The 25804-nt window shown below is 44.8% G+C and overlaps 1 protein-coding gene across 1 annotated transcript in view; it reads right to left on the reverse strand.

Moving 5' to 3' along the window:
* MTA1 (metastasis associated 1) overlaps positions 1–25804 on the reverse strand; it is a 146419-nt gene that overhangs the window by 7090 nt on the left and 113525 nt on the right. Inside the window, exons 19-20 of the mRNA XM_015414367.1 lie at positions 22369–22400; positions 4363–4514 (exon numbers count right to left, since the gene is read on the reverse strand). Coding sequence (XP_015269853.1) covers positions 4363–4514; positions 22369–22400 — 184 coding nt within the window. The remainder of the gene's footprint in view (positions 1–4362; positions 4515–22368; positions 22401–25804) is intronic.

The raw sequence follows: 25804 nt of genomic DNA on the forward strand, positions 1-25804 counted from the left end.
GTCTCTGTAGCGTGGCTAATGCTCCGTGTGACCACAGCCTACGTCTACTTTTCCATCAGTGCTGTAGTACTTACTTTAATGATACTGCTCATTTAGCCTACAGGACTTGAGCAATGTCATACTATTTACAACAAAATTAGATAATTTAAATAGCCAACCAGTTACTGCACTTGAGGTCCTTTAATTTTAATTACATATGCAAAAAAAATCTGGCTACAGCCAATGTAACTCCTAAATCCGTGCCTGCCAAGAATTTCTTAACCTCATCTGGTGTTGACAGATCCTCATAATCGCAGAAAGGAGGAGTAGTCCCCAAATCCCTAACATTGCATAAAGTACCACATTCTAGGAAGCGATGCTCCAGAGTTTCCTTCTGTCCCAAAGCACAATTACAAAGTCTATATGAATATGTAGTCCTTTGCAGTTGACTTTGCATTACTTGAGAAGGGATGGAGCTTAATCTTGCAAGCATAAATGTTCTCCTGTATCAAGGAACAGTTTAAAAATCTAAATATGGTAAGGTTGCCTTTAGGTAAGACAACAACCCCATGTATAAAGAGGAGCATACCCTATGGGTGTTGATGAAGTCTTGAGTTATACAAATGTTTGTTCACCACAGAGCATGCTGCTGTTTTCCCCAGTCTCTCCAAATCACTACTGCTAAAACCCAGCAGCTGGAGTCTAGTCTCCATTAATTTCCTCCACGGGCTAGCACAGGAATCAGATTTTAATAGACAGAGGCACTCATTAGCTTCTGTGGAAAATAGGCTTTTCAACCAAAGCCTGAAGGCCCTTACCCATGCCTGTGGTTCCAGAGACTGTGAGCCTAATTCTGCCCTTAAAGAGACATTAGCCACACAACTTAAATGATCTTCTACAAAAATAGTGAAAAAAGGGAATTTAGTATCCCTTCCTCTACAGGCCTTGATCCATGCTGGAACTCCACAGAGGTAAAGGCAAAGAAACACCGAGTGTATAGCAGTTACAAGCACTTAACTGCAATACATCCAGAATTATTTTTTTCTTTTCTTTTCTTTTGTGTAATGTTTATAAATTATATAATCAGATAAACAATGAAGTATCTAAGCAATTTCAGGGTAACTATTATAGTTTCATGCAGTGGTCCCTCTAAGCTGAGTTAGTGTGAGCTAGCTCACAGTTTTTGAGCCTCTGACTCACACATGTTTCTCTTAGCTCAGGGAGGATGGCTCCAAAGCAAACTGATTTATGCAGCAGCCAAATCGCTTGCTCACAACTTTAATGCCAGTAGCGCACACCATAGAATTTTTGCTTACAAGACTCCACAGCTTAGAGGGAGCAATGGTCTCATGTTTAAAAATTCTTACAATCACAGACACGGCAATAACTTCTGCTATTCACAACATACAATTCACAACTGCACAATAACTTTTGCAGATGCAATATAGTTTAAAGGGACAGTTTCAAGCAACATGTCCTTTACAATACACATTAAAGAAACAGTTCCAAAACAGTTCAAATCCCACAACAAATGTTGCATAAATATACAAACTAGAAACCCACTCTCAAAAATTATACAAATGTCAACATAAGAATGAAATCATCTATAGCATAAGAACATAAGAGAAGCCAATGTCGGATCAGGCCAATGGCCCATCTAGTCTAACACTCTGTCACACAGTGGCCAAAAAAGCCAGGTGCCATCAGGAGGTCCATCAGTGGGGCCAGGACACTAGAAGCTCTCCCACTGTTGCCCCCCCCAAGCACCAAGAATACAGTACATCACCTGCCCCAGCCTGTGAGTTCCTATCTATACCTTGTGGCTAACAGCCGCTGATGGACCTCTGCTCCAGTCCATATGTTTATCCAGTTCCCTCTTGAAGCTGTCCATGCTTGTCGCCGCCGCCACCTCCTGTGGCAGTGAATTCCATGTGTTAATCACTCTTTGGGTGAAGAAGTACTTCCTTTTATCTGTTCTAACCCGACCGCTCAGCAATTTCATGGAGTGCCCACGAGTTCTTGTATTCAATGGAGTGGTTTCTTTTGCAATCTGAATCCTGCACAGACTATGTGTCTCCTAGGTAAATTGTGCATTTCGACGAACTGCTTCAAGTTGCACAGAAAGATTCAAACAATTCAGAAGGCACTCATATCAGAATCCATTTCTCATAAAACATTATTGTAGCTAGTAAAGCTTAACACTTCCTTCAATATGGATGACTAGACTTGGAAGCAGGGGGGGGAGCCAAATGGCTGCCCTTTAAAGTGAAAACTACAAAATGAATACTGTGTATAAGTTGTTCACCTCAATTCCATCTATATATATATAAAAGAAAGTTCCATCACCGTAAAAATACCCAGGCCAAACCCCTAGAAGTACGAAATTAGGGAGAGCACTCCTACCATGATGTAGATGCTCACTAAGAAGGGATTTTTAGAAATTCGACCCCTAAGGGGGTCAAAAGGGGTAAAATGTGCTCTCCCCATTGCTTCCTATGTGGCTGCCAGGCTGCTGCCTCCTTGCACACCCCACTCTCTGATTGGTCAGCTGTAGAGCTAAGTGTTCTGAGGTAAAAACAGTTACAGGAGACTGCAGAGAGCTAACAACAGTTGAGGAAATCAGGAATGGCCAACCACTTGTATACAATAACATTCAATTTTTACACTAAAGAGCAATGTTCCCTCTAAGATGTGGAGTCTTTTGAGCAAAGATTCTACTTTGTGAGCTACTGGCATTAAAGTTGTGAGCGAGTGATTTGGCCGTTGCGTAAATTAGTTTGCTCTAGAGCCATCCTTCAAGAGCTAAGACAAAAATGTGTGAGCCGGAGGCTAAAAAAACTGTGAGCCAGCGCACACTAACTCAGCTTAGAGGGAACACTGTCAGTTATAGGCATTATGGTTAAGATTGCTGTGTATTATTGTATTGTATATGAATTGAGGTGAACAACTTATACACAGTATTCATCTTGTGGTTTCTACTTTCTATACTGTGTCCCTTTATTTTTGTGAATGCCCTTTAAAATGAGCAAGCCGATGAGCAAGACCCACTGCGCTGCTTGCTTTAAAGCAGAGGTGTCAAACTCATTTGTTATGAGGGCTGGATCTGACATAAAATATCACTTTGTTGGGCCAGGCCATGTGTGCCATAAAAATGTAATGTTGGGTACTGGAGATATAAACTTTATAAAGGGCACAGGCAAACTCAACTAACGGTATTAACTTTTACTCAAAATACAAAGAAAAGTGATTCCTAGCAGTGAAAGCAATTAATTTACTGGGGAATCCACATAAGCCTGACTCTCGCAGATCCCCCCCCCCCCCGGCTCCCCCCGGTTCTCATCCCTCCTGCATTTTCCATAGAAGTGGTGGGTCTGAGGGGAAGGCCTGACAGAAAGGCTGTTTCCAAAACCTCCAGGGTGTTGTTGTTTTTAATTCTCTCATGACCTTTCTTCTCTCATGGGCTGAGAACAGCACCAGTTGCTTGCGGGCTGGATAAGAGCCCTGGAGAGGTCAGTTCTGGCCTGTGGGCTGTATGTTTGACACCCCTGCTTTAAAGGTAGGGTTGCCAGGTCCCCCGGGAGGGGCGGAAGAACCCCCGCTCGATCGGTCCCTTACCTGCCGGCCCAGATCAGGCTTCCGGAGGGAACTCCATCCCCAAAGTGCCGGGCACACAGAGACGTGCCCAGCGTGATGACGTCACCTGGAAGTGATGTCATCATGCCAGGCACGTTGCGGGGGAGGGACGCTCTAGCATTTGAGGGAAAACTCTATGGTTTCCCCTCGAATGGTAGTGGGCCCGCCCCCAACGTGATGATGTCACTTCCAGATGATGTCATTGCGGTGCACGCGTGCTTTGCACGTGAGAGAGAAGTATCAGAGAGGGCCCAGGTCCCCCGCTTTTAAGTAGGTAAGACTTGGCAACCCTGTTTAAAGGGTGGGAAGCCATTTCATAACTCCCCTTGGCTCTCCCCCCCACTAGAAAGTGGGGGGGGCAAACAGAGCACTCTAATGGCTGCCTGCCCTTTAAAGTGAGCAGCTGATGGGGGGTTTTCTTCCTTTCTCTCCTCTCTCCCCATCTATTTGCTTTCTTTCCACCTCTCCCCTTCTTTCTTTCTTTCTTTCTCTTCCTTCCTTCCTTCCTCTCTCCACATCTATTTTTGTTCTTTCTTTCTTTCTTAAAATATGTAGGCTTGCTCACAACTTATTAGGTCTTTTGGCTCACAGAGTAGAATTTTGGCTCACAAGACTCTGCAGCTTAGAGGGAACATTGAATCAGTGCTGTCGACTAATCCATTCAGAGCCTCATTTGACTGATCTTACATTCATAGAGAAAGCCAAATATCACAGAACTCTCCTTTATCAAAGATTACTGATCTGGCCTACCTGGTTTCCTCTGTGGCCATGTAGAAAACATCATCAGGAGCGTCAATCCAGTTCATCCTCCTCCTTTTCACTGGAGGCAAGGTGCCACCACGGATTAACCGGACTTTTGTTGGGTATGATTTCCCATTGAGCAGTAAGCTTCGACTTGGTCCCTACACAATATATAAAAGCAAATAAGAAATTAACTCCATACAGTTAATACGAGCAAGCACTTCAGGAACAGAACTTGTCTCTCTCGCCTTTTTGTATATTCCTTCGGTACTCCCAAGTAAAGGTGTAAAGAAAGCAATTACCTCAAACACGAATGCTTTGCTGGTTACAGCAAGACTCTCAGACTCTAGTCCTTGATCCAATTAAAAGTGTGGCCTTTGATGTACATTTTAGGAGAAGGGACATCAAAACTCAGAACAAGATGGCAAAAACAGTGCGAAGCAGGTGGATTAGGTGGCTAAGGGGAACATGTAGATACTTGGCTCCAGTGTGTTTACCACTTTTACATGACATAAAAATCAGTCTTCCCCCCTCCCATGTTTTGTGTCATGCAAAGATACCTCAACAGAAAACAGCAAGTGCCCTCAAATAAGTAAGAATTATAAATAAGGGATACATAATAAGCAGAGTTAATTTTTATAGACCTCAATAGCATGAACAGTAAAAAGGTGCCAGAATTCATGCATCAAAGAAGTGTAGGTCCTAGCACTAAAGAATCTTGTCAGGTTGAAGAAAAAAGAAATAGAGAAATGAGGTAGTTCCATCATAAGACCCTGATGCTGGTGACGTGCCAAGTATTTAATGCGGAAGTCTACAGGCAGATGTTATATGTTGTTGGGATCTGGATCAGAGCAGCAACAGACAACATCAATATACCACTATAAAGATTCCTGTATAATGTTTTGGGAATCCCTCAATGTGTGTCTGGAATAGCTGTGAAAGCTGAAGTTGGGGAGATGTCCTTTGAAGCAAACGCCTGGGGCAGAGCATTCAATCTGAAAATTAGGATCCTAAAATCAAATCCAGAATCTAGCTTCCTCAGACTAGTCATGTTGGACCATCACACAAGTGATTGGGACAGATTACTGGATCATAAATTATCACATTTGGGCATTGCCCATGATGTGCCAGAAACAATGAATAGACAAGAATGGACCCAGCTCATTAGAAGATGTCTGCGAGACTTTGATTATGAGAGTATGTTGATTAGAGCTCACAGAGTTTGTTCATCTTTCTCAGTAGGCCTTCTCCTGCCAACAAAAATGCCAAATTATCTATCTGAGCTAGCTCTTCCAAAGTATAGAAGGGCATTCATGCTTGCACGCTTGAATGCCCTACCTTCAGCGGTTATGTTACAAAGATTCAATGGAACTCCATATTCAGATAGATTCCGCAATGATGGCAACAACAGAATTGATTCTGTGGATCATATTCTTTTTGACTGCCCCAGATTTTCAGATCAAAAGGCTGAATTTATCTCTCCATTAGTAGTAGTAGGTGTGGAGTAGCAGTATGTAATTAGCACACATGGATGCAGCTGCCCAGTGATGTGGCCGTGGCTCCCTGATATCACACAGCTGCTGCCCACATGAAGAGTGACCAGAGACAGCAGAAAAGAGCAGCTGACCCTTTCATTCCAAAAGAGGTCAATGGCGCACTTGGGAGAAGCCCTGGGGTTAGTATATGCTAGGGGGCTCTGCAGATCAGGACTCGAATTATTTCAGTAAATTTTACAAAAGCCTTGTGAGGGAGTCTAGTGTTGTTCTCCCCCTACTACAAAGGGATGGAGCTCCAGCTGAAAGTGGCTTTCCTAAGGCCAGAAGGAGTTCTTAGCGGAGGTGAAATCTGAACCAGGGATTTCCAGATCATCTCGGCCACTTCAGCTACAGGAACCGTTAAAATCGTTTTTTGAAAAATCAAAACATTAAGGGAGGCTAGTAATACAAAATCCCACCACTTTCCGCACGGTCCTAAGCAGAGCTACTTCCTTCTAAGCTGACTTCAATGGTCTCAGAAGGGTGTAACTTTGCTTAAGATTGTACAGCCCAAGGCCATCAGATATGCTTACTTAAATTATATATAATTTCCTGTTTCCTAGCATGGCTCTATTAAATACAAGGATCTCTTCTAAAGAAATTACATTAAGAGAGTCAAGGGGAATTATGCTGTCCGTTCCCCTGCTGCAGGCAAGGAATCCTTCGCTGCCATTCAGCGAGCTGGTGGGGGGAAATGGTAGGAGACAGGGGGAACATCACCAGCATCCTGATGTGCTGACATCACTCCCCATATGCCCCCAAAGTGACCTCAGTGCATCATTTGGAGACACTCTGGCACTTTGGCAATAGAGTCTTGCCCAAATGCCAGAGTGACCCCGATTTCCCACCGATGTCACTTCCTGGCATACAGAGAGTGATGCCGGCAGGTCACTGGCAACATCGTTACTTCACCAGCAAGGGCCTCTGCTGACAGTAAGTCCCCCCCTCAGGGGTAACACTAAGTATGAGTTTTCCTGGTAATTTAAGACTTTTCATTTACTCTTTAGCTGAAAGTAGTACTGTGCAATTATATCCAACAAGAAAGGGGACCCACGAAAATTGCGGGGGGAGGAGCGGGGGAGCTCCACACAGAGCAAGCGGAGGAGGAAGAAGCAGGTAAGCTTCCCCCCATAAGCTCATAAATGTATTATGGTCAGGATATACCAATGGTATACAAAATGTAGGCACAGAAAGAGCTAAACTGGCACTGTATAAAATTTATTCCTGGAGAGTGGAAGATCTATAAAGCCCATGTGTTTAGGCAAGAACTTTCCCCAGGGGCAACTGGCAAATATTCAGACATATACAACTGAACAATAAGAGACATTTATTAAAACAAACCCCAAATATTTCAAAGATGTGGGATTTTTTTAGTTAGAGTTCCCATTGGTGTCAAATATATCCAAAGGGGAAAATTTGGTTACTACCTTGCCAATTTGGTTTAGTTTTATAATCGCTATGCAGCAGTTAACTTTTTCACAGTGTGACGCTTTAGTGCTTTTTCTTTTCTTTTTACTTGCATACTTGCAAGGTTCTCGGGGGGAGGGGGGGACTTATTTGCCTGAAGCAGTCATTTCAGCTTCCTTATCACTAACTACTGAATGTGCTGATGCCAGTTGGATAACTGTGTTTGTATGTAGCGGCAAAATAGGAGTCCACTGGCACGTTAAAGACACAAATTTTATTCCTGCATACGCTTTCATCAGTCAGAACTCTCTTCCTCAGATGCCTGTAAGTGTACATCCATTATGCTGATGCTTTTAAATTCACAAGAGAAGGTGGGGTTATGAAGATAGGGCAGTTTAGTCAGATTAAAGGAAAGGAAGGATAGGGCAGTTTAAAACAAGATCTAATAAAAAGAGTGAATGAGGGCTACTGATGTCTATTGCTAGACAGGCAAAGTAGGATTAACATACAACTTATTGCAAGATAAGCAGCTCAAACAAGTATTGAACACGGTAATGAGTTCTAAAAAAGAAAGTATAGTAAAAGGATACTTTCCCCCTTTAACGGTAAATGGTGGCAGAAGAAAACAAAATCTTCTGGGCATGGAGCAGGGGTCACTGGGGGCGTGGGAGGGGGAGGTAGTTGTGAATTTCCAGTATTGTGCAGGGGGATGGACTAGATGACCCTGGAGAACCCTTCCAACTCTGTGATTCTATGAAAATATACAGTAAGAGCTTTATTGTTGGGCATCCACAGAGAATGCCAGTTGCCAAGTTACCCAAAGCTTTTCCTGCAGGATGGGCCTGCTGGCCATCAACAATAACCAGCAACGATGAGACATCACAATTAGGGGTTAGGGAAATGATGGGTACTGCTGGGTTGCAAGAAGAGGGCAGCACTGGCCGCTAGAGTTGCCAGACCCCTGTTCAAGGTGGGAGTTCCTCTGATTTTTGGGGCTCCAATCCACCACCAACCAGCTGGCCAGCAGGGGAAGCCCCACCACCGAACAGCCCCCTCCCATGTCGATGTCGTCAGCGTGATGACATCACACAGAACTGACATCATCACACCAGGCATGTCGCGTAGAGTTTTGACCAAAATGCTAGAGCACTGCCATGTGATATAGCCGGTGTGATGATGTCACTTCCGTGTGGTGTCATCACACCGACGACGTTGCATGCAGCGACGTCATCCCGCCCTCTCCACTCCTGGAAGGCTCCCTCCCACCCCCCGCCAGCCGGGTAAGTAGACCTGGCAACCCTAGTGGCTGCCCGCCTCATCTCCTGACTTCTTCCTTCCCCAAAGGCCCATGCAAGGTGCTTTGCTTCACTGCATGGCTCCAGTCACCTTGCCCTGGCATGCAATGCTGTGAAGCCAGAATGCAGCCAGAGCCTCAGCACCCGCCATGTTGCCCTCCACCACAACTTGCCCAGGACTAGTTTTGCTCTCCTCCTCTTCCTCTAGCTAGCGAAGGTTCAGTTGCAGCAACACTAGCTTTTAAAAAATTATACCCTGTCTTTCTGCCCTCATAAGGACCTCCAAGGTGGCTTACAAATTAAAAGCACATAATAAAATTACGTCTTTAAAAACCCATACAAAAACATAAAACAGCAATTAAAATTACGGGGCAGGCAGGACGGATCACTGAGGGAATGTCAAATGCTGGTGGGTGATAACAAAGAAGGGGACAAATGAGTCTGCCTGGGGAGGGAATTCCAGAATTTTGGTGCCACAACTGAGAAGGCCGCCCATCTAACCTCAGAAGGCAGGGGCACCCAGAGTAGGGCCTTGGGAGGACGGTCAAGAAAAGGTTTCTACCAAGCAGGGGCAGCAGAATCCAAGACTGCCTATTGGGAAACTGATACTGGTTCAAGTGGGAGGGAATGCTGGTCTCCTGATGCTAGACAAACCAGGAGAAGCGCCTGCCTTCACCCTGGCTCCCTCACTGTGGGAAGGTCATCCGGGGGCAGCAAATAGGGTTGCCAAGTCAAATCTTCTTACCAGCGGGGGAGCCTCGCCAGGCTCCGGGAGCCGTTCTTCGATGCGCGCACCGCCAGCACGTCACTGGAAGTGACGCGCAACATTGATCATGTTGAAGGCGTGGCCCCGATCGTCGGAGGGAAAACCATAGAGTTTTCCCTCCGACGATCAGGGCCACGCCCCCAACGTGATTGACGTGCTTGCATCACCTCTGGTGACGCAGCCACGCTGCGCTTCGGGGGCCCGATTTCTGCCGCCGCGGAAATCAGGCCTCTGAAGCGGAGGTTTACCTTCCCCCCGCCCCCACTTGGCAGCCCTAGCAGCAAAACAGAAGATTCCAGTGGGTGAAGGGAAGTCCCTCTGGGCAGAGTGGCGGCTTCTTTCTGCCTTGGAAGGACACAGCTAACTGGAGAGGGGAAGAATCACCACCAGGCTTGCAACATGTAATGTGGTGCTAAGAACCAGCCAGTCTACAGTTCAGCTGCTTCTGGTTTACTCTCTGGCTTCCCTCCCTTCCGGGCTTAATTTCTAATGCGATGAGCTTGGCACTGCTACCTGCTTGCTGCTGGGCTGGGCCCACTGGGCAGCAAAAGCAGTGTCGAGAGCGTGGCAGCCATGCACTGGACCTGCAGCGCATTTCTCTGCCACCCATGGCCAACGGGCCCTGCCAGGAACAATGAGTGAGTGATGGTTAGCTGAGTTTTCTGGTTGACCAAGTGTCGGTCAACAGGCATTCCCACTGTACAACAGAGCTTCCCTTGTAATAGATAAGAATACACACGATCCCAGTCTCTTCTTATGGGTAGTGTGGCTGAGAGAGACTGGACAACTAGCAAACCCTACGAACACCCCAATCATCAAAAAGCCCAACAGAGTGACTATTGAACCCAGGGGTATGTTGACCAGCCTGAGTGTGGATAGCAATATTTGCACATTTAAATACAGATTCCACTGCATGTGGAAAAGGCCCTGGCCCTATATGGCCAGGGGCCAACATACCTTTGGGACAGCCTCTCCCTATATGAGCCCTGTAGAGCACTGAGGTCTACAAATCAGCATCTCTTGGTAGTCTCTGGCCACAGGGACGTCCCAACTTTCCTTGACTAGGGCCAGGGCCCACCTGGTGGAATGAGCTCCCGTATGAGATCAGGGCCCTGTGGGATTGATTACAATTCCACAGGATCTGTAAGACAGAGCTCTTCCACCGAGCTTTTAGTTAAAGGCTACAGACACGCCCCCTCCCCCCCTTTCTGGCTGGCCTCCCATCGGCAATGTTCCCGCTAAGCTGTGGAGTCTTGTGAGCAAAAATTCTACTTTGTGAGCTACTGGCATTAAAGTTGTGAGCCCACAATTTGGCTGCAGCATCAATTAGTTTGCTCTGGAGCCATCCTTCCTGAGTGAAAACAAAAATCTTTGAGCTGGTGGCTAAAAAACTGTGAGCTAGCTCACACTAACTCAGCTTAGAGGGAACAGTGCCCATACCCCCATTTACTGGCTGGCCTCCCATCGGTGGCCTGGATTCTTAATCCCATCTTAATGGGTGAGACATCTGATCAGATTTTACATGGAGTTTTAGGATTTTGTGCTGTTTTATACTGTTTTATACTGTTGTTTTAAGTGGTTTTAATTGCATGCTATATTGTATTAATATTGTTGGAACCCGCCCTGAGCCTGCTTGTAGGGAGGGTGAGATACAAGTCCAAATAAATAAATAAAATAAAATAAGTGGACAGTGGACAGAGCTGAGTCAGCATCAGCACTTGGATGTTCACTCCAAGGCACTTTTGAAAGCACACGGTTTTTAAATTATGGGTTTTTAAATCTGTTAACGACTTCCATGGCATTTTATACGTGCCGCTTTGTAAGCCACTTTGTAAGCAAGTTCCCAAGAGAGGCAGATAGGAATTTTCTAGATAAAGACATTAGACTTGCACCTATGCTTCATGACCCAGGACATGATACAAATGCAGAAGGCCTTTGTATGGACATGCTCTCTTTTGCCTTCTCTTGCCCAGTTTATGAGTTCTCAGATATTGAAGCCTGAGGTTACGGCTAACAAGTTGTGAGGCAGAAGCAACACAACTTCTTAATTAGCTGGACATGTTGCTAGCTTCGTTCTGGGCTAACATACAGAAAGAACTAGGGCCCTCTAAGGTATTAGCATAACATATATAACGTTGGGTACAAACAGCACGTCTTAGAATTATTTTCCTCGTCATTCGTTTGCCAAGCTCATTTCCTGAAACTGTTGGTAACATGTTGATATCATTTTTATATTGCAATGGTCGTTGATGAATTTTTGATAATAATTCTTTCAAACTATATTCATCTATTCTCTCAAAATCAGGGATTCTCAGTATGTCTATCCTAATTACAGTATTGTGGTTCAAAACGTCACATTCCGAATTCTACATTTACACATCCTTTCTGGACAGATAGCATAATAATATACAATTATTTCAGAGCATGCAGTATTTCCATCTCCTTCGGTTTTTGCAAGGTAATCACTACAGCTCTAGCATGCTTCCCTGCCCAAATGGAGGCTGTCCTTGTTTTTGCTACTTCTAAAGTCTTTTTAACAGTAGACAATTGGAACGTTTTCAAAGAAATCAACATTCTTGCAACATTCTTGGTAAGATAGACATCTTAGAACAGTTACATTTCCAAACCATTTTTTCAAGTTGTCTTTGTAAGCCTTCCTTAAAAAAGCAAATTATAATTATTTCCATAGTGGGGGGCACAACTGACATCTTCATACCATGATGCGACTTCTGGCATCATGACCTGGAAGTGACATGTTGCACCAGGGCAATGCTGTAACACTCACCCCCCAAAACCCCAAGGCTGAAGGGGCTGGGTATGCTTAGCCTGGAGAGGAGACGAGTGAGAGGTGATATGATAGCCATCTTCAAGTACTCGAAGGGCTGTCCTATAGAGGATGGTACGGAGTTGTCTTCTATTGCCCCAGAAGGTCGGACCAGGACCAATGGGTTGAAATTAAATCAGAAGAGTTTTTGGCTAAACATTAGGAAGAACCTCCTGACAGTTAGAGAAAAAAAAGCGGTTCCTCAGTGGAACAGGCTTCCTGGGGAGGTGGTGGGCTCTCCTTCTCTGGAGGTTTTCGAGGCTAGACGGCCATCTGACAGCAATGTGAATTCTGTGGGCTTAGGCAGATCATGAGAGGGAGGGCAGGAAGGCCTGCAACAGTGCTTAGTTCTTGTGGCTCTTTCTTACACACCCAGGGAAATGCTGATTGCCACTTTGGGGTCAGAAAGAAATTTTTCTCCAGGCCGGTTTGGCCAGGGATCCTGGAGGTTTTTTGTCATCTTCTGGGCATGGAACAGTGGTTACTGCAGGTGTGGAGGGGGAGGTATTTGTTTATTTCCTGCCTTGTGCAGGGGGTTGGACTAGATGACCCTGGAGGTCCCTTCCAACTCTACAGAGTTTTGGGCTGAGTACTAGAACATTGCCCTTGCCACAGCACTGTTGCTCCCTGGCTGCACCAAAAGTTGTATAATTGTTCAGGGACAACAAGCACACCCCCAGCCATTTGGCTGGCCAGTTTCTGCCCACCAACCACCTGAGCATCAGTGGGCAATGGTGGCAAACATGTGGAGGTCTCTGCCATAACTGACCAAATGGGAACCGTAGCGGGGCCATGCCTCCCACTCAGTTCTTCCCAATATGACACAGCAAGCTATAATAAAGACAGTCAGTAACTGTTGCAGGGCAGTTTGTGTGACTGCACAGATTACCTCTTGAAGAACACTAGCTACAGGTAAGCAACTTATCCTTCTTGATTATGGTCTCTGTGCAGCACACCAATGAAACAGAATTGCAAGTTTACATATCTGGAGCCAGGTATGAATAAAGTGATTTGAAAAGTGAATTCTGCACAGCTCTACGAAAAACTGCATCCCTCCTTACTCTGACATCCATGGCATATTGCTTTATGAACCGAGGTTCTTTTGGCCTGCCTTGAAGAGGTCAGGTAGTGAAATGACTCTAGCAAAAGCAGTGAAGTTTGCTGTAGTACAAGGAGCGCCTTCCCATTTCATAGTATGCCCTTTTAGCTATTACCCGATTTCATAGTATGCCCTTTTAGCTATTACATGGCACAAGGATATTAAATCCACTATCCAGTTACTGAAATGTTGGGATGACAGCTTGGGTCCTTTCTTATCTCCCCCACAGTAAATCAAGAGGTAAGGATCCTTGTAGAACCAAGATGTTCTGTTGATATAAAAAGTTTAATTCCTGTTAATTCCAGTATACGTGGTGATCTTTCAGGGTGCAAGCACGAACTGAAGAAATAAACTAGAAGTGTCACATCTCGGGATGTGTGGAACTGAGATACCACTTTGGGCAGGAATGAAAAGCTCAGCCTCTCAGTCACCTTGTGGCCATGGAAAATAGGAAAAGGCACACAGTTCACCTGCCCTCCTAGCCAAAATAATGGTTACCAAAATGCAGCTTTGAGGAACAGCAGCTTTAAACTACACGTTGCTAGTGGTTCAAATGGAGACTTCATTAAAACTGGTGATGCCTACTGCAAATTCCAAGAGTCAGCTGAACTTGGAGCAGGAGGTGCATTCTTAAGCAAATAGTTTAAAATACAGTTGAAACTAACAGGTGGGAGAAAAGAGAGTGCCTGCCTGACTGCCACAGAAATAGTTGTTAAATGGGCCCTTGGCAACAAAACAGCTAAACCCAGGGCTATGTTGGCTCCTGAGTTGGCCACGCCCAGCAGGAACTCATTAGCATAATAGGCCACACCCAACAGCAGAAACTCATTAGGATTGGCTACATTAGGGGTGTGTGGCCTAACATGCAAAGGAGTTCCTGCTACCAAAAAAGCCCTGGGTTTTGACAACAAACAAGGTAAACAGAATAAGAAGCAAAAGGTGGGTGTGGCTGGATGACCACACCTCTGGTAACACAGGGGTGTGGCCTCATATGCTAATGACCTGTGCTGTCAGGGGTGTGGCCTAATAAGATAATACGTTTCTGCTGTTGGGTGTGGCCAATTATGCTAATGAGTTCCTGCTGGGCTTCTTCTACAAAAAAAGCCCTGGCTAAACCCACTGATTTTAGGTATAGTAGGTAGGTATTTGAAAAGTTGCAAGCAGTGGACAATGAAAAAGATCCAAGAAGTGAGCCACAGCATATGACAGGAAGTGATTTCCCATTATTGATAATATTATTGTTAAGTGTTGCTTCTGTCTTTTCTGAGCATGAATTAAATCAATTTGCCACGTAACACAGGGGTGTGGCCTCATATGCTAATGACCTGTGCTGTCAGGGGTGTGGCCTAATAAGATAATACGTTTCTGCTGTTGGGTGTGGCCAATTATGCTAATGAGTTCCTGCTGGGCTTTTTCTATAAAAAAAGCCCTGGCTAAACTCATTGATTTTAGGTATAGTAGGTATCTGAAAAGTTGCAAGCAGTGGACAATGAAAGGGATCCAAGAGGTGAGCCACAGCATATGACAGGAAGTGATTTCCCATTATTGTTAATATTATTGTTAAGAGTTGCTTCTGTCTTTTCTGAGCATGAATTAAATCAATTTGCCACGTTGCAAGGTGTTACCTTTGAATGTTTACACATGCTTTTTCCCTGTCTTGGCAAATATGTGGTTCAGGGCTGATATGTTTTCTGTTGCCCCAAAAGGTTGGACTAGAACCAATGGATTGGAATTTTAAAAAATGAGTTTTCAGCTAAATGTTAGGAAGAATTTCCTGTGGCCCTTTCTTATGTGCCCAGGGTAATGGCGATTGCTACTTTAAGGTCAGGAAGGCATTTTCCTCCTACCCAGATTGGCCCAGGGATCCTGGAGATATTTTGCCTTCCTCCGGACATAGAGCAGAGGTCACTGGGGGAGAGGAGAGTAGTTATGAATTCCCTGTGTTACGCAGGTGGTTGGACTAGATGACCACTGAGGTCCCTTCCAACTCTGAAATGCGGGGGGGGGACACTTGGCCATATGTGGTAGTGTGGCAAACTGCTGCTGCCTTGGGCAAAAAGGTGCAATTAGGATACAACTTGTCTTGTTAATCTGTATCTTGTGGAGTTCTCTAAGAATCAGAAGCGGGGCTGGAATGGAATAAAATAGGCTCACTGTCCACTTTGTGTAAATGTATCACCTTTTGACTCCTGACCTTGCTTGTTGGCATAGTAAACTGCAGAGAAACCAGAGGTCATTTCGGGGGGATCAAGGGGGATCGCAGTTCCACCGGGTGAGGTACGGGGGTGGGGCACATGATGAAGCCCCGCCCCCTGCGTCCGGCCGCCCTGCTTCCGGCCCTCATTCAGCCAGGAGGAGGCAGGAGAAGAGGGAGGGTAAGTTGCTTCCTCCCTGCCTCTCCCCACCCCTGCCTGCCTGGGGCCAGGGAGGGCCCTCATGGGGCTCGGCAGTGGAGCTGCAAGGCTGGCGGCGGCGGCCGGGACCGTTGGGGGCAGGGTGTGTGGCCTTATGACACACTTCCGGTGATGTCAGGGGATGTGGCCTTATGGCACACGTCCGGTGATGTCAGGGGGTGTGGCATATGCTAATGAGTTATGCTAATGAGTTCCCCTAGCTCTTTTTCTACGAAACGACCCCTGAGAGAAACTGTAGCGATTTGCCCTTCAGAATGGGATAGAACATGACAGACTTGGAAATGGTGGGGAGTTCCAAGACGCTGATGTGCTTCCCCACATGATCTAAGGCCGGATGACGGAATGACTTTTGCAATGTGCTCCCCATCCCCAGAGGGATGCGACCTGAGGAAATATGCTGGTGAATCTGATGCCCCTGAATAGGTTGCCGTGCTCTAACTGCTGCCTGAGGTAGTGTTTCACTGATGAAGGTGTGTAAAGGAGAAGGGACCGATCCAGTAACTGTGGACTGAATACTTGATGGTGGAACCACAGCTACAATGGACACATCCTCTGCCTGGCAAACGGTGTGACAGCTGTAGTGGACACCTTAAGTCAGAGGTGTCAAACTAATTTGTTACGAGGGCCAGATTTAACATAGATGTCACTTTCTCAGGCCAGGCCATGCGTACCTGCTTGGTGTAATGGTTAAGTGTGCGGACTCTAATCTGGGAGAACCGGGTTTGATTCCCCACTCCTCCACTTGCAGCTGCTGGATGACATTGTCCAAGCCATAGTTCTGTCAGAGCTGTTCTCTCACGAGCAGTTCTAGGAAGAGCTCTCTCAGCCCCACCTACCTCACAGGGTGCCTGTTGTGGGGAGGGGAAGGGAAAGGAGCTTGTAAGCCGCTCTGAGACTCCAAGTGAAGGTCAGGATTTATAAATCCAATCTCTTCTCTTATTCTACCATAAAACATAATACGAGGTACTGGATATATAAACTTTATAAAGGTTATTTCAGATCCCAAATAGCAATAGCAGGTGAACGACAACAGCAGGCTTGACTGGATTAGGTGTGATATGCAGTAGGTGTGGAGATACAAGCATTTGTAATGAGACAGGAAACCTAGGTCTCAATTCAGCTCAGGAGGATTCAGTCCAGGAGGATGCAAAGAATAAATGGACATAAGTCTGACATTAGAAACCACAACATTCACAAAACAGTGGGGAGACGTTTAACCTTCTGTGACATTGCTGACCTAAGAGTAGCAGGTCTCTTAGAAAGAGAGACTGCTGAATTGCAACTGATAATGAAGCTCAATGCATCCGCCAGGGCTGAACTAGGTTTCTGGTCTCATTACCAACGCCTGCTATTGTCATTTGGCGTCCAAAATCACGCCACTTTCCAAGATATAAGGACCAATGGACTCACATTCTAGCTATATCTGAAGAAGAGAGCAGTGAATCACGAAACCTCGTGCCCTGCCACAAATTTTGTTAGGTGCTACCGGACTCTTGCTCCTTTTCACTAATAAGGCTTGCAAGCTTGTATTGTTAGGTTTCTTTTCTTTTTTCTTCATCTGCTTAAACTGGAGAGGGGGATCTCAGCTCTCCAAGTGAAACAATGTGCTGATTTCAGACTCAGCAAAATCCACTTAAGTGTTGGTGATGATAATGAAACAGTTGAAAAAGCAAAGGTGGAGTGAAGAAAGGCAGCCAGTGAGGTGGGAGGGGAGAAAGGGAGACGTGTTGAACTGGAACATATGGAACCTGTTTGACACCCCTGCCTTAAGTTCAAAAAGTCCCTGGACTCCAAAAGCTGCTGGATGTGTAGTCTGCAGAGACTCCTTTACCCGGAATGTGATAATTGATGCTCTGTCCCATGTTGGAGGCAAGGACTACTCCTATAACCTGCAAATGCTGAGGTGGAACAGGAACTTTTCAAATTCGCTGTGTTGAGCAAGGAGCCTGAAGGTTATTTGCAGCTGATGTAGGAGTGTAACTGGAGACATATGAACTAGCAACCCGTCATCTAGGTAAGGTACACTGAGATGCCTCTCTTACAGAGATAAGCTGTTACCACCACCATACATTTGGTAAAGACTTCTGGGTACTGCTGACAACCCAAACAAAAAGCCTCTGTAATGGAGTTGTCTGTCCCCCAAGGCAAATCTTGGGAACCTTCTATACTGTGGATGTATGCATCTGTGCAGTCTATTGAGATTTAAAAATATCACTTCGGATAGGAGTGGGAAAATACTTAAAAATTAAATTATAAAGAAGGTTTTTTTGCAATTATCAAAGTGTCGACTAATCTGAGATCTAAAATGGGCCTCATGCCTTCTTCTTTTGGAATAGTGAAATAATGGGGGGAAAGGCTGCAGAATTTCTGAGAAGGAGGAACCAATTCTATGGCTTCTTCCAATCAGGGTATCATGGGAGCGTTGCCAGGTCCCCCCAGACTACCTGTGGGAGGGCATGAGGGTGGTACGCTTGAAGATGCTAATGGTTGGATGCACTGCAAACTCAGTGGTGCAGCCTAATCATTACAGTAAATTCCCAGAGGTCTTATGTGGTATCTTCCCAGTGTTTTCTGATGGCTAGGAAGAGCTTCATGCAAATCAGATTGAAGTTGAAGGCGCCTCTTATAGAATACCAAGGATTTGGAAGGTTGTAATATCATCTGTGATTTTGCAGAAGATGTCTTCAAGGAGGAGGATGTGAAAGGCCTCCTGTCTGAAGATCGGTCACTGAGAGAATAGACTGCCCACCCTCTGTTTGCCCTGAACCAGGTTTATTGTTTATTGGGTCTGCTGGATGTCATTCCCAAATAGGGAAAATTTGGAGCACAAGGAGCATAAACTCTGGCAAAAGGGACAGAAGACATTGGTAAGACGAGCGTTAAGAAGGGATTTCACATAGCTAGAAGCATTAGAACAGACAAGAATGTCTTCAAACACATCAGGAGGAGAAAGACAGCAAAGCAAGCTCTTTGAACCACTGGATGGCAAAGATGTGAGACTATTACTGAAGGGGGACAGGGAGAAGAAACTGAACAAATTCTTTGCTTCTCTCTTCCTGTTTGGCAGATACCTGTTCTTGAACCAATCTTCTCAAAGCAGGTGCTTGAAGGATTGAGTTAGAGCTGCCCAAACAAGTTCTAGGACTAATTAAACTAAAAATAAAGAAATCACTGCATCTGGACAGGATACAGCCAAGAAATCTTTAAGAATTCAACAATGAAACTGCTGATCTTCTGACAAGCCGAAAGCCGAAAGCATAAGAATAGATATTTTTTCATTAACATCAGCCTCTGTGCCAGAACTGGAAAACAGCCAACATCACACTAACATTGACCAAGGAATCCAGGGGGCACTTGGGAAACTATACATAGGTTGGCTTAACCTCTGTCCTGGGTAAACTGGTAGAAAATATTATTTAAGACATGCCAAGAATGAGCCTTGCCAAAGAGGAGTTAACATGATGTCTGCAATGGAAATTTTACCTACCTCACCAGCCTCTTAGAGTTCTTTGAGAGTGTCAAGAAACCAGTAGACAGGGGTGATCTGGAAGACAATGTATACTTGGATTTCCAGGAAGCGTTTGACAAGGTGCATCTCTAAAGGCTTTTGGGATAAGAGAACACATCCTTTCATAGATTGTTAACTGCTATAAAAGAGGAAGCATCTAAGGTGGCTGAATAAATTGCTAGTTTTTGCAGTGGCGGGAGGTGACCAGTGTTTGTGCCGTATTGTATGTTTGTGTTGTGCTTGTCAACCAAAGCGCCTGTCTGGAGCTTGGTTGCCATGGAGAGGTGAGGGGGTGCATGCTGGAATGTATACTTTCGTTTCTAGCCACTATCGGTCTGGTGTCTGGTGTAGCCATGTAACCTTGAGACCTACACTGTCTTTAGTATTCTCTTTCCCCTGGGAATCTTACGGCATTAATTCGGCGGGCTTTTAGCTTAGATGCAATTGGCCGAGAACCATTAATGTCTTGTTTGATTATGCTATAATTACTGGCTTCGTGCGCTTGACCTCAGTTCCAACAAAGAACATTATGAGTCTGGATCCTATCAATGACTCAATAAACGTTACTTCTTCTGAATGACTGTTATTGGGACCTGATTTCTCCAGGGACAGTGCTGGGCCCAGTGCTATTTTAATCATCCATAAATGACCAGTAACTGGAGGTTAATAGTGAGATAATAAAGTTTGCAGATAAAGACTATTCAGATAAAGACTGTTAATACAAGCAGATTTAGGAGAGTTCTAAAAGGACCATTCCAAACTGGGCACAAAATGCACAATGAAATTCAATCAAGTTGCAAAGTGATAGACATGGGGCAATAAATCCTAATTTCACATATATGCTCATGGAGTTTGAGCTGACCAGAACAGACTAAGTAAAAGACCTTAGGGTTGTAGTGGATAGCTTGCTCAAAATGTCAACTCATCATGCAATATTGATTTCAAAAGGCAAAGTGCATACTGAGGATTATTAGGAAAGAGACTGAAAACAAAACCAGTATAGTAATGTCCATTCACTAAGTCCTTGTTACAGCCATATTTGTACAGTTCTTGTCACAGAATCTTTAAAAGGATATTGAAGACCTGGAGATTTGCATGTAAGGGCAACCAAAATGATACTGGGGTTGGAATGCCTGCCTTGTGGAAACTCTTTTAAGTTTTGGGGAAAGGTGGCTGAGTAGAACAACATAATGGAGATATACAAAATTATGTATGGTGTAGCACTCCAAAACACTAACATTCAGATTCACCCTATGAAACAGATTGGCAATGGATCCAAGACAGACAATAGGAAGCACTACTTCACCCAAAGGGCAGTTGATCAACTGATACGTGTTGATGGCCTTTGGTTCAGATGGATTTAAAATGGGTTAGGCAGATTTATGCAGCATAGTTTATCACTGGCTAGTAGCCATGACAGTTGAATAGGGCCCTACATTTAGGGGACATAATGCTGATGATCAGAAGCATGGACGGCTTCAAGAGGAAACTGGATAAACATACGGAGCAGAGGTCCATCAGTGGCTATTAGCCACAAGGTATAGATAGGAACTCACAGGCTGGGGCAGGTGATTCTCTGTATTCTTGGTGCTCGGGGGGGGGGGAACAGTGGGAGGGCTGCTGATGGCACCTGTGTGACAGAGTGTTGGACTAGATGGGCCATTGGCCTGATCCAACATTGGCTTCTCTTATGTTCTTAAGTTGGGAAGCAATCAGCAGGCAAGGGCAGCTTTCTATGGATCCTGTTCGTGGGTCTCCCTGTGGCATCTGATGATTGGAAACAAGACACTGAAGGAGCTGGATCACCGGTCCTTCTCCTCACATTTCATTATACGTGTCCTTCAACTGGGACAAATTTGTTTCTGATGCACACATAAGCACAGCCAGCTCCAAGAAAGATACTTATTGAAATGTATTAAGGTATTTTTTTTAGTATCGGCTTAAGGCAGGTCTGCCTGTCTCCCTTTTTAAAACAGATATGAAAAGCTATTTATCCTCTCAGTTCTCAGCCCAATGGGGCACATTTTATCACGAATACAAATTCTAGCTTTCATGTAATCGTCACTTTGCGTGCTGACAGGCAACCACGAGAACAAAAGAACCCACCGATGCGGCAGGGCCACGTGTCTGAGACCTGCCGTGACTCCTTATGAGGACTTCAGTCTTGACAGAAGGCACATTTTGAAACCTGGATGTTTTCCCTTCCTTCAAAGAATTCAGCTCTCAGGCTGTTAAGTAAGGCTCTTGCATGCTAATTTCCTTATAAAACCACAAATATATATAATAGCAGACATGAACAAGCAGCCATTCTCAAGAGACTCATCAAACAAGTCACGTAGCCACTTAATACCAGTTCCCAAGCAGGGACTGACTTACTGCTGTGATTCAAAGTAACCAGGTTATTACACAATGGAACACTTTATCCAAAAATATTTAAGAGTGCTTCTGCTAACTCTTCTCCGGTACCTGGCACTCACCATTCTAAGCAAATTCTACTGGCGCCTTTACATGTATGGCTAGTTTACCCACCGTCCCCTTAAAGAGATGCCAGGAAGAAATTGCTTCATGTGAAGACTAAGAGTGACACTCCGTTTTAAGCAAAGTTTCTGCATATCCACGTTATGCAGACGGCCCAGAGAGCCATTAAATTGTTCTGTACGGGAGTAGTATTTCCTCTATACTCATGTTTCTCATCAGATCTGTGAGACTGGCTACTTGTTTCAGTCCTCTGATCAAATCTCTCAGTAAAAGGAGGAAGCCGAGAGACAAGTTTTCAGAAATAAAAGTAAATGCTATTATACGTGAACAGCAATTTCTTTAAAAGCTGCATGCCAAGTTCACATACACACACAAACACACACACTCCCCATCCTACTTCAGTAAAATACATTTCCGCCTAAAGTACATTTCAATACTTTGCTACCATCCTCTTCCAGTAAAAAAAAGCTGCGTGAAGAGGCACTGACCCTCTCTGGAAAGAATGCATTTATTTCATCACGTCTCGTTATTTTCATGTTTCTCAAAAAACATACAGAGCCAAGTAATAATTGCAGTAGTAGCTGAGAGACGCACAGGTCGAAGTAGCTGTTGTCTCAGAGCTGCTGAGCATTAAGAGCTTGGGATGGGGGGGTGATCACTGCATTCTTTTAAAATTAACATTCTCTTACCATTTGTCGGGTTTGTCCGTGGTTAGGCAGCCCTAACAAACAGGAAAGAGAATAGAGCCCGTAAGACACCATTGCTTTTCCAAAAAAAGAAAAGAAAATACAAAATCAGAACAACATGGCTTTACTTGCAAGTGGCTCCCTTTCCAAATTAGGAATCACTTTCACACTTGATGATTGCCTATCACGATAGTCTTAACTGATCTAAAAACCATTGCAAAAAAACCCACACTGCCCAGTTTTATCTTCTGTTCAGTGCTACCTTTCCAACAAGGCCTGTAATGTGCTTGCCTCAAATTATTGGTTTTATTCAAATACTTTTGACTCCTTGCGTTTTGGGCCTCATTCGAATTGCTGTACTCAGAGGGACAGGGGAGGAGTGTCAAAGATTTACTGTTTTCTTGACGCTTTTTGGTGGTTTATACCTAATCTAAGAAAACTACCATCAGTGAAGTCATCCAAAGTCCTTATCTACTGCTGCAGTCTCTTCATTTGAACAAGTCAGCATAAGCTATAATTGCAACCACCAAGCAATGCTGATCGTATGACTTTACCAGATTTCCTCAATGGACTGCAGGGAATGCTCCTCCCCTGGAGTATTTATACCCCACAGTGGAATGTATTTATTCTTTGCCAGCCACCTGTGCTTGGTATCTCTTGTGCATGGCCTCTGAAATTCAGACTTCGTTTATTTATTTACTGCATTCATACTCCCCCTTTCTTCCCAGTGGAGACCCAAGACAGCTTACTTGATTCTCTTCACCTCCACTTTATCCTCGCAACATCTGTGAGGTCGGTCTGGCTGAGAATGTGTGTGACTGGACCAAGGTCACCCAGCAAGCTTCCATGGCAGAGTGGGGCTCTGACCCTGGATCTCCCAGATCCAGGATTGCCAGGTCTCCCCTGGCCACCAGTGGTGGGGTTGGGTTTCTAGCTCCAGGTTTGGAAACTCCTGGAGATTACAGGGTGGAGCCTGGGGAGGACGGGGACCTCAGTGAGGTAGAGTGCCATAGAGTCCACCTCCAAAGCATCCATTTTCTGTGGGGAAACTGATCTCTGTCGTCTGGAGATGACCTGTAGTTCTCCGCAGGATCCACAGGTCCCACCTGGAGGCTGGCATCCCTAGCCAGACCCAACCCCTATAGCACACTGTAAAAATGTGTCTTTGCACCATTTTATGTTCAGTGGTTGCGAAAGTGGCAGCAGACAGGAAGAGATTTTGTGTTCTATATAACTGAAAGTTCGTTCCTTTGCCTCCTCCTAGCCAGATGAGCACAGAATTATTTCAGCTAAGTTTCTGTTACCTCTTTAGGGAGGATGGGAGAATTCCTGCTTCTGCAGAGGTGAGGGGTAAAGCTTTGTTCCTAGAGGAAGACTCCCGTTTTCTATCCTACAAAAAGAAATCCCCTAGTTTCCTGGTTTTTAGGTAGGTGGTGAAAACTAAGTGGAAGTAAATTAAACAAAGTTTAAATGGTGCTTTGTCTGGAAACACTCTCCTAGTCTTTTTTTAAAAAACAAAACAAAACACATAGTGGATGGAGAGGGAAGCAATTTGTCCTCCTCTGCCAGAAAGACGTGTCCTGCTTGCCGCCACCCTTAACATCATACTTTCACCTGCAGCCAGATGCCTTCCTCTAATAATAAAAGCTTTGCTAGGTCAAGCCATCTTAATGCTAAGCTTATGATCGAGGCACGAAGGTGGTAGCTCTCCCCTATACCTGGACTGGAGGGTTGAAGAAAGTAAGGTAGCTAATAGCCATTTATTCACCATGAATTTTTCTAACGGTTTCAAAAAACCACCTCAGGGTCATAAGGGTACTACTGTCAGCAGCAAAGAGCCAGCACAGCACATGCAGATGCAAACACAAAGAAAAATGGGCAATGACTCCTAAGGCTAAGAATGGTGTCCCTCTGCTTAAGACAGCACTGTGAAGCATTCATAGAACAATCGCTTATTTAAGAATGAGGGTCTAAAAGAGAATGATAGAGCAGAAGAAAATACTAAGAAGAGTAAGATGGAATGAAAGTAGCAGAACTGGAAATATAAAATGGTCTAGAAATCAGAACAATGTAGTATAGGGATAAGTAATCCATTTGTGGGCTAGGAACATTAGATCTGCTAGCCAACTAATGAGTGAGAGGCACGGGGACATCAAGGGAGCTAGAAATAGACCAGTTTTTGGTTTTGTCACGGATGCTGCTGTGTGCAGGCTGGAAGCGTAGAAGGTAAAAATGGCCCAGGCGGAAGCCAGGTTTTGATCTAAAGGGTGCTGCGTCTGGAAGCATCAAGAAGATGACAGACAGGAGCTTCTCACAGCTGAGTAAAGACAACAATGTGGGCTTTAAAGCAATGAGCTCTCTGTCTTGCGACAACCCTCCTGACTTCACCTGGAGAAGTGATGCAGAGGAGAACCTGCAACAATGATCTCAGTGCTAGGTTGCACAATACAGGAGGACGTGGTCCTTCAAGTACCCTTCTAGGAAACAGAACCTTTCCAATGTCTAGGGGACTTTAGATTCAGGTGGGTAGCTGTGTTGGTCTGAAGCAATAGAACAAAGTTTGAGTCCAGTGGCACCTTTAAGACCAACAAAGTTTAATTCTGAGTGTAAGCTTTTCCTGTGGTATGCCCAGAATCAAAACTTGTTGGTCTTAAAGATGCCACTGGACTCAAATTTGGAGGACTTTTAGATTCATCACGATGACCTTGCTGTTTTCTTGTAGCAGTTAACTCATTGCTGGTCATTCAGTCATCTAGTCCAAGTGCAAACACTGCCCTTGTATGAGCTACACTGTGGCCGTGTAAAATGAATGAAAGAGTGCTGAATGCTGAATGTTTTACGTGATTCCTACCACTTCTCTTCCCCTCCTTCCCGTGGCATTCAGCCATTCTTGGTTATGGTCAGGACCAGCCTGATTGAACCATCTATCTGAGCCTTTAGCAACCCAGTTGCCATCCTAGGACTGATGGTGCATTTTCGAGCAAGGTAATGGTATTCAGCCATTCTTGGTTATGGTCAGGACCAGCCTGATTGAACCATCTATCTGAGCCTTTAGCAACCCAGTTGCCATCCTAGGACTGATGGTGCATTTTCGAGCAAGGTATCTAATTCCCGTCTATGGAAATATGGCTTCTGAATGCATGCTGATACAAATCCCTTTTTATCGGAGTTCTTCTGAAAAGCAGAAGGATTGAAAACCATGTTCATGTCCTGCCACCAGGACCACTCTGATCATGGAACTTGGCCACAAATAAGGATTTTACAAGCTCATCACAATCATAATCTGTATGCAGTTTTCAACGGTCAACAAATACTAGCAGAAATTACTATGAAGTAATACAATATAGGCTAAGACTTGTAGAAATTGTTGCCACCATACTTGCAGAGTGATCTTGAGAGCATGGGTTCCTTTGACATAATCCTTTCCTGCCACTACATT

Source organism: Gekko japonicus, unplaced genomic scaffold, assembly GCF_001447785.1.
Source record: "Gekko japonicus isolate JY-2015 unplaced genomic scaffold, Gekko_japonicus_V1.1 scaffold1406, whole genome shotgun sequence".
Classification (NCBI taxonomy): domain Eukaryota; kingdom Metazoa; phylum Chordata; class Lepidosauria; order Squamata; family Gekkonidae; genus Gekko; species Gekko japonicus.